Raw genomic sequence first — 10,000 nt, 5'->3', positions numbered from 1 at the left:
AGAACCGTACCATCCAGGAAGTGTGAAGTGCAGTGAAGTGAAGTGAAGTAAGTATGTGAGTGTGTATGTGTGGGTGAGATAAGAAATGAACCGTCTATGTAGGAGCATCAAGAAGCTGGCACCGTTGTTTTTTTTATATATATAAGCAGGACGTTTATTTTGGCATATAAATGATATCAAGGGTAGTTGTGATTGAAATGCTAAGGTAAAAAGTAAAGAAACAGGTGGCATTGTTGAAGTTCCTGCAATAAATAAGAACGAACAAAAATTTTGTGTAAACGTGTTTGGAAGGAGGCTTAGATCCTAGAAATAAATAGTTTCCAAAGAAAATGGCTCAGAAGTGTATTTTCTCTTCGAAAATGGGAAAATGGTAAAAAAAAAAAGAATATATGATAATTAATTGGTTGAGGAGAAAAAAAGGCGAGATATAAATTAAGTGGAGATGAACATACGAAAATGGGGCTGTAAATGTGTTTAATACAAGTGAGTATGATAAGCAGGAAGTGTGACAACTATATACTGAGAAACTGGGCTAAAGACAGGTGGCAAGTGTAGATAAGAATCATAAGTTGCTTAATGCCTCAAAAAAAATTATCAAGTGGTAGGATGAGGACATGTCATATTTAGCAAAGGAAAACGATTATTTGAGTAAGTTGCAAGGTGTACAGGACAAATGTAGTACTGAAAAAATAGATTAAAAGATGCCAAGTCATAACAACAAATGGGAGAAGGTAGCGAGAACTTGAGAGAGTACGTGACCTGACCGAGTAGAATGTAGTCATGGATCCATGGAGAGCATTTCGATGAAGCTTAAAATGAGTGCGGGCAAAAAAAGAAAGTTGTCGCGGTATACGGAAATTAAGAAGATGGAGTAATGAACGCCAACATGAATGGTGGAAGAATAGACATTTGATTTGCAAAGAATATGGTATGAGTAGTGATTCATAATGGTAATGCTAGGGTGGCTTCTATTTTACCGTTCAAAAAAAAAAAAAAAAAAAAAAAAAAAAGCTCGAAGGAGGAAGTTAAACATGTGGCATTTTTCACTTCAGTTTGATAATTGAATTTTCATTACTGGCACTGACAGCTTCCTTAGAGCCTATAATATATTTGGAGGAGCTTGGGTGTTGGTATAATAAATGGACAGCTATATTGAAATGCCAAATTTCTTAAAGAATGGGGTTATGGAGTAAGTTGCTTTATATTTTGGATATGTGATTCGTTAAGAATAAAATAAATACTATAAGAAAAAGTTTTTAAAAAAAGGCTTTTATTACAAGGCACTGAAAAGTGAAACACATTTTTTGAGACACCAGGATTTTCTTACAATTAATCATATTGAGAAAATGAAAGCTTGGGCGCCAAACATGGATGGAAATGCTACAAGAAAATAAATATATTTTCTTATTTCTTATAACCTTTCCTTAAATGTTCGGCACCGACGCTTTTATTTTTTTGGACGTGATAAATTTTAAGAAAATTCTGGTGTTTCTCAAGAAATTAACTTTTCACTTTTTAGTGCATTCATACGAATCCTGGGAGAGGTCCCTGTAGGGTCTAATAAAGGTCAATGCTGACCTACTGATCATGCAAGGTTGTGTTGCCCCCGGGAGTGAGTAATCATGAAAAATTTCAAGTCCATCGGACGAAGGGATCAAGTCGAAAACTGATCTACAAGATTTGACCAAGACATGCAAACAGACACGAAACCAAGTTAAATAAAAACATTTATAAATAACACAAACAACAATTATATTCATTGCTGGTAGTTACAGTCTAACAATAACGCGTATTTTTTCAAAAATAATTCATGTTATGTGTAATTAATTGGCACCATGGGTCAATTATTTTAACACAAAGGAAAATATAGATCTATTAAACTAACAAAAATTGTGTACTTGTTATAATCATTACTATTAATGATAGCTGTAGTATTATCATGAGAAAAAATAGGTGAAAATACTCTTCTTTACGTCAATCCCTGGGATGTTTCATCTTTTAATCGAAGTAGACATTTTTTACCCCAGCTGGATAGAAGTACGCATATTTTCCTAAAAAATTAAATCCTATTAACACATGCAATAAAATAAAAATACGTTATATTAAGTTTACAAGTTAGCAAGTTTACAAGTAAGGTTTTAACTGTACGATAAGCATTCTGAGTACGGTAATCATCAATTTTAAAATTGTAACGGAAAACTCTTTTGCCAAAATGTGAATTGTTTAATTGGCACTACAAAACTCTAAAGCAATTTTAGATAGGTGGATCCCACCAAAAAACAAAATAAACAACAATTGCTTCATTCTTGGTGTCAGAGCTAAATAAAGGATTAACATCAACACGGATTTTCTACAGTAATGTGACTACACAAGTTGACTTTGCTTCCACCATGAAAGCACTTGCAACTTTTGTAAAATGAGAGACAAATATTAATCGACGCCTAAGCTTGCTTCAGGAATTCTGACTGGACATAGTTCGCCTAACTAATTTCATTCATGATTTCATAATCAGTGAGCATCTATCAAACGATGCTGTTCAGTGGATTACATACCACGCTCGATAATTTGTGAGCGACTTCGCAATGAGAACTGATTAATTCAGTTCTGAATGGCACTGACGATGGATTGAAATTAATTGGATGCCTCCGAGCAACACAAGGACGAAGAAGCGGGTTTAACGTGTACGCGCGCTAATGAATGTGAGAGCAGGTATGGTGCGCATCAACAGAAAACAGGCTATGGATGGGGAATTGCAAAACCTTTCAATGAAACGACGAGAGGTATGTTGATTAAGAAGAGATAAACAGGAAGTAGTTCTGAGTAAATGGAAACCGGGATATGAATAGCTTATGATGGATTTGGTGCTTTTTAAATAGCAAACAGGCTGTTGGAAATGAGCAAATCACTGAGAATATTAAGACTGATACACCACAAAATTTAATACCTAGTAAAGGAATAGGAATATTAATATGTTGTTGACAAAGAACATGGCCAATACATTTAAGGACATGAAAACAGTGACGGTAAAATAGGTGCATTAAACAAATGCAAAACACGAACTAAACATTAAATACACACAAAGGGTTAGGCAAATGGACACAAATTGGGTACATAAAGCAAAAATAAAGACTAGAAATATGTAAAAATTATGAAGGAATTCAAATAAATAACATTAGACAAATGGAAAAATATTTTCATTTGTCTAATGAGAGATGAAACCAGAGGGGGGTGTTCTTCCTAAGCTTCCAAGACATAGCTGAACGATAAACACGTAGAAGTGTAAAACGCTAATAAATTAAATGCTGCGGGCTGGATTAGTTTATTCTGGGTTTTCATAAAAAAACTATATTATTTTAAAATCTGATCTTTAGTGTATAAAATCATTAGGATAGGTAATAAAATAAATTTTCCAAACAATGAGAGCAAGTACAAGAAAAGTACTCAACAATGTCAATAAATTTTAGGTTATATGAGACTTTTATCTTTATACTAAGAAGTCTAGGTTTAAAATGATAAATAAAATGACAAACGAATAAGCAAAAAACAGAATAATGCTATAACGGCCTTGTCCTGAAGTGAATAACACCAAAGGGAGCAGGGCCACTATTGCCTTACCCCAGTCCCCGACTTCCTCTCTCCCACCTCCCATATTTTTGCATTCATTTAACCTTTCCACTCACCCGAGACACAGCGGAACCGTCTGAATTCTATTTCAACTCCCACCTAAGATTCCCTGAAGTCGACTGAGTCAAGACCAACGCTTCCCCTCCCACACATACCGTGACTGACTACAACTGCAGTCACTTGAAAGGATTTTCGCATCTGAACTGATTAAACTGAACTCACCTCAAATATTCCTGTATGCGGATTCATATCCAGCAGAGAGTAGTCAGCCTTTCTTCTCCTCGGCGTCGATCGAGATGCTCCCAGTGAACCAGGGTGGAACCACATTTGCTGGCGAAAGAGAACAATTTTATGGTTATTACAAATGAAAGCTTTTGAATGAATCGGGATATTTTAGCTACATATAAAAAGACAGTAAAAGGAGGGGGAAGGAGCAGTTTGACAGCAAGATAAAGACAATCATAAAATAAATGAGATGGGATACATGGTGCAATTAGGAGAAAACTCAAAGAGGAATAAAGAGGTCAGACAAAACGGAAGAAAGGATGTAGGAATGGAGGTAAAGTAAAAGGCTAAAAAGTTGGTACAGCTAGGGGCAGAATGGACGATGTTAACACCCCTTGGTAATGCCTACCGTGCACTGTTTGAAGTGAACAGATGGCACTAACCCCATGATTGGATATATCATTTAGATCATACAATCAGCTGGTAACAAGAGAGAAAGAGAGAGCAACATGGAATAAGACACAGAGAAGCTGAAAACATTTGTATTACCAGCGCACAGGCAACTTGATTACGGACTATAAAGGAAGGAGAGAGAGAGAGAGAGAGAGAGAGAGAGAGAGAAACGCACAAAACACAGACAAACAATATATACATATATATATATATATATATATATATATATATATATACATAAAATTATATACATAATGAATTTTGATCTCATCACCGTGATTCATATACATGCATTAGGCAACAAATGTCCTTTAATATCAAATCCGCTCTACCTTGGAATTAATATATTTTCATATATGCTAACCGAAGGGGTATTTTTTAGTTAACAATATTTTCGTCCTCTCGTGCATTCGAACTAGCGTACAGAGGAGAAATCAGGACTTCAGTGACGTCTTCTTAGCGACACGGCTAACATGTCGATAAGAAGACGTCACTGAATTCCTGACTTCTCCTGTGTGCGCTGGTACGAATCCACGAGAGGACGAAGTTATTATCAACTAAAAAATTCCCGCTTCGATTAACATATATCAAAATATATCAATTCCGAGCTAGAGCGGAAATGGGATTATTAAAGGAACATTTCCGTAACCTATGTATATGTAAGTATATATATATATATATATATATATCTTATATATATATATATATTATATATATATATAATAATATATATATATGTGTGTGTGTGTGTGTGTGTGTGTGTGTGTGTGTGTGTGTGTGTTTGTGTAAAAAAATATATATACATATATAGTGTATATATATATATATATGTATATGTATATATATATATATATATATATAATGTAGTATGTATATATATTTATACACAAGCAAACACACACATATATGTATATGTATATATCATCATCATGGCTATCACTCGATTCGAGTATGAATGCTCTGGGATGTTGTTACTGATGGATTCTTATGTTACTAATTAGACTGTCACAACTGGGGCATGTGTTGTTAGGTGGGAGTGGAGGGTGTGGATGGACCTGACGAGCTTGTCTTGCAGCTCTACGATTCTCCAGATGATGCTTCATAATTTTTAATTCCATCCTTCATTTTAAATCTCCAAGCAGATTGCTCCAGTGCATCGGACTCCCATGTTTTATAGTCAATGTCACATAGTTGTCTTTTAAGTTGTCTTTGAATCTTTTCCTTGGTTTGCCAAAATTTCGAGTCCCGTCACTTAGCTCTGAGTAAAAGAGCTGCTTGGGAAGGCGGCGGCTGTCTGCCATTCTGACAACATGCCCTGCCCATCTCAACTAGCTTTTTATTATAATGGCCTCAATACTGGGGCAGTTGGCCTCTACAAGAACACTTACATTAATGCGGCGGTCTTCCCAAGTTATTATAAAGATCTTTCGTTAGGACCGCTGATGGAATTTCTCAAGGACTTTATCACGGCGTCAGTAAGTTGTCCATGTTTCGGAACCATAAAGAAGGGTAGGTAGGACAATTGGCTGATATACCTTTATTTTGGTGTTAACACACAAGCCATGATCATCAAAAATTTTTGATGCGTAGTTTTTCAAAAGCTGAGTTAGCACATCTTAAGCGATATTGAACTTCGTCATCTATATTGGCATTTGAAGATAAATGACTGCCCAGGTATGGGAAGCGATCTACAGTTCTAGAGCTTCTCCATTAATTTCTAGAGTAGGTGCAACTCTTACGGCTTCAGTTGGGGGTGGTTGATATAATACTTGGGTTTTTCTAATATTGATGGAAAGCCCAAGACGAGAGTAAGCATTTGCAAATGGATTCAATAAAATTTGCAGATCATTTTCAGTTTGAGTACAGACAGCGTTGTCGTCTGCATACTGAAGCTCAACAATAGCAGTAACAATTATTTAGTTCTAGCCTTTAACCGGTTGAGACTGAACATTCTTCCATCTGTTCTGTAATTGATGGAGATACCTTGAGGCAATTCATCTTGAATGAGGTGCAAAACCACAGTTATAAATATAGAAAAAACGGTAAGAGCAGCGACACAATCCTGTTTTAAGCCTGACTTAACTTTAAAAGGTTCAGTAAATCTACCATTAGCCATTACAGTCACCGACATATTATCACGTAGTAGCCTCAGAATCTTAATGAATTTTGGTGGGCATCCCTATCTAGATAGTATCTCCCAGAGCAGCTCACGCTTGACACTGTCAAAAGCTTTAGTCAGGTCAATGAATCCCATGTAAAGAGGTTTTTGTTGTTCTCGACATTTTTCTTGTAGCTGCCTCGCTGAGAAAACCATGTACCACGAGCAGGTCTGAAACCAAACTGAGACTCAGGCAGGATCCTCTCATCTAGAGGTGTTAGTCTTGTAGTAAGAATCCTTGCTAGGACCTTCCCAGCTACTGACAGGACGGTATTTCTTCTGTACTTTCCACAAACTGATCGGTTCCCTTTTTCTTAAACATTGTGTTGATAATTCCATCTATGAAGTCATTTGGAATTTCCTAATGCATCCAGAGTTTTTCAATTAGTTGGTGAAGTTGACGATGTAAGGTTGGTCCTCCACATTCATATATTTTAGCAGGAATGTTGTCGGGTCCTGCAGCTTTGTTGTTGTTCATAGAGAAGATAGCCAACTCCACTTCCTCTAGCGTTGGTACCACTTCAAGTGTCATATCCAAGGAAAACGAGGGAGTTGTAGTACATCCTCATCTATCACAGGGTCTCTATCAAGCAGTTCTTTAAACTGTTCTTTCCAACAGGACAGGATTTCATTGTTGTTTTTAAGGAGTCGAGTGCCGTCTTGACTACGTAAGGGTGCTAGCCCTTGGGAACTTGGCCCAGATATAGCTTTCATTCCGCTGAAAAGGCTTCTCATGTCCTTTCTGTCAAAGAAGGATTGGAGCTCATTTGCTTTGTCTGTCAACCACTTGTTTTTCATTTCCCTTGTGGCATTTTGTATCTGAGCTTTTGCTGTGCGGTTCATTTTCTTCTTTGCTACAGACTTTGGGTCATTCAGATGTGCGTTTCTCTTTTTAGTCAAGATCCTCATCCAGATACAAGTGTAAACCAGACGGTAGTCAGTCCAGCAGTATTCGGGTCCAGTCACTGATCATGTAAGGAATACATCCTTTCGACCACGAGATCTTACTATAATGTAAGCTAAGAGATGCCAATGTTTAGATCTTGGATGTTGCCAGGTGATTTTAAGTTTATTTTTCTGCCTAAAAAGAGTATTAGTTATTAGCAGATCGTTCAACACACTCTGAGAGTAGGAGTGTCCATTTGCATTAATTTTGCCATCGCCCCCTTTTCCAATGGTACCTCTCCAGATGTCACTGTCTCTTCCTACTCTGGCATTAAAGTCACCTAAAAGGAGAACTTTGTCTTCATTTGGGATAGCTGTGAGAGCTGTCTACAGCGGCATAAAATAATTCTTTTTTGGATCCTCTGCAAGAAGTGTTGGAGCGTAAGCACTGATCACTATGGCATGTTTATTTCCCTCAAGATCCAGTCTGAGTTTCATTAGGCGGTCATTTTTGCCACTTGGGTACTCTGTTAAATTGAAAACCATGCAATTTTTAACAGCAAATCCTACTGTCTTGGTGTTCCAGGTTTTTGTCCCTTCCTGAAAATGTATAGCCACCACCATCTTCACGCAGTTGTCCCTCACCAGCGATACGAGTCTGAGAGAATGCCACTATATCTAGGGTATATATATATATATATATATATATATATATATATATATATATATATATATATATATATATATATAAAAGTGGGCCGTCTTCACTTTCTCTCCCTTTTTGTGAATTAATAAAATGATAAAGTTTTTTTTTCCAAGCTGTAGTTATAGAGCATTCTTGCAAACATTTTGTGTAAAGTTCAACGAGTTTACTAATATGAAATCTCTTTCCATGTATTATTGAAAATCAATAGTTAGGCCATCTTCTGCTGCTTCGTTCTTTTCATGCTTTTCCTAATGCTTTTTTTCTTTTTAACTTCTCCTACTGTTACTTTTGGTAGCGGCCTCAGGTTTTTGTTTTATTATTTTTCTATTGAACAAGGTTATTTTATTATCACTATTGGACAGCACTGGTTATAGAAATCCTCAGTAATTTTTTGATCAACTCCATCTCATTTTGTTGTATAATATTTTTCCCTGTCATCCTATAACAAGCATATATATATATATATATATATATATATATATATATCATTTATATATATATATATATATATACATACATATATATATATATATATAATATATATATATATATGTATGTATATTATATATATATATATATATATGATTATAATATATATATATATATATATATATATATATATATAATATATATATATATTATATATGCCTTTAATAGGATGAAAAGGGAAAAATATTAATCAACAAATGAGAATGATTGCTGATAAAAATTACTGAGGATATCAATACAGTGGGGCTGTCCAATAGTATAATAATTAAATAACTTAAAGAAAGCATTAAAAGGCATGAAAAGAAACGAAGCAGCAGAAGATGGCCCTAACTATTGATTTAATAATACATGGAAGAGATTCATATTAGTAAAAAACTCGTTGAACTTTACACAAAATGTTTGCAAGAATGCTCTATAACCTACAGCTTGGAAAAACTTTATCATTTTATTAATTCACAAAAAGGGAGAAAAGTGTGAAGACGGTCCACTATTGAGACCATTCGAACAGAAAAATGCTGAATAGTCAAGTATGCTAAATTACTGAAATTATATACTTAATAATTTTAACTAATGAAGAATGAAGCAGGCCTGATTAAGTACCATCAAGTACTCAATTAGAGAAATGGGATGGGAAATAAAGAAAGAAGAACAGTAATTTGAAGTTGTTGAAGAAAAACAATATGTTAATGCCTAAGAAAAAAATCAAAAGTTGAAGAAAGATAACGAGACACTGCAAGACTTACTAAGAGGAAAGGCTCAGAAAGAACAAGTAGGCGAAGCTGGTGAAGAAAATCTATGGCAAATAAGCTTACGCACAAGAAAAAAAAAGGCTGGTGTTTTGCAGGACAGAAATGGGGATATTGGAAATAAAATGTATGGATGGTCGTTTCTTTTCCAGTGTCGTGGTCCTCAATTTAAACCCTCAAAAATCTGAGCTAAGGATGGGGGTTAGGAAGGAGGAAGGGTGGGTTGGGGGGGGGGGTGGGGGGGGGCGACGACAACGTCTACCCCATTCTTTGGATTAATTGGGTCTCCTGTCGAGAAGAGACTTGCAGAAGTAACATGTGTGGTGAAAGCTCCATCATTACGGCAAACTGTAAAAGTCCACTGTGACCCTTGTTCCGTTGGTCATTGGTGATATTTAATAACAATTAATACAATTTAAAAAAACTCCTTTGCATTAAGGTAAGAGTAAAGTGGAAGAAAGAATATTCCTAAACCAACCAATCTATTTCAACAAGAATGAAACACCTGACCCAATACAACCTTCTTAAATATACTAGATTCACTGGTGCATTCATTTCACTATAGCACTGATAGTTATGAGACTGGATCATGGAGAAAGTGATCTTGTATGCTCATAGCATAACTGCTGATAGTTAACAACATATCTTTGCAATAATATTTTTTAGGCAATTTCTGTGGCATCACGGGGTGTATATGCTATGGAAAAACTTTCA

General features: G+C 35.6%; 1 protein-coding gene across 1 annotated transcript in view; it reads right to left on the bottom strand.

The window, feature by feature from the left end:
• Nucleotides 1-3,889: 3,889 nt before the first annotated feature.
• The window catches only part of LOC135218929 (uncharacterized), an 881,184-nt gene continuing 875,073 nt past the window's right edge, over nucleotides 3,890-10,000 (bottom strand). The window contains exon 8 of the mRNA XM_064255370.1: nucleotides 3,890-3,954. Within this exon, the coding sequence (XP_064111440.1) occupies nucleotides 3,890-3,954 (65 nt within the window). The remainder of the gene's footprint in view (nucleotides 3,955-10,000) is intronic.

The sequence above is a fragment of the Macrobrachium nipponense genome, chromosome 1 (assembly GCF_015104395.2).
Source record: "Macrobrachium nipponense isolate FS-2020 chromosome 1, ASM1510439v2, whole genome shotgun sequence".
Classification (NCBI taxonomy): domain Eukaryota; kingdom Metazoa; phylum Arthropoda; class Malacostraca; order Decapoda; family Palaemonidae; genus Macrobrachium; species Macrobrachium nipponense.
This window is presented reverse-complemented; position numbering and strand designations above follow the sequence as displayed.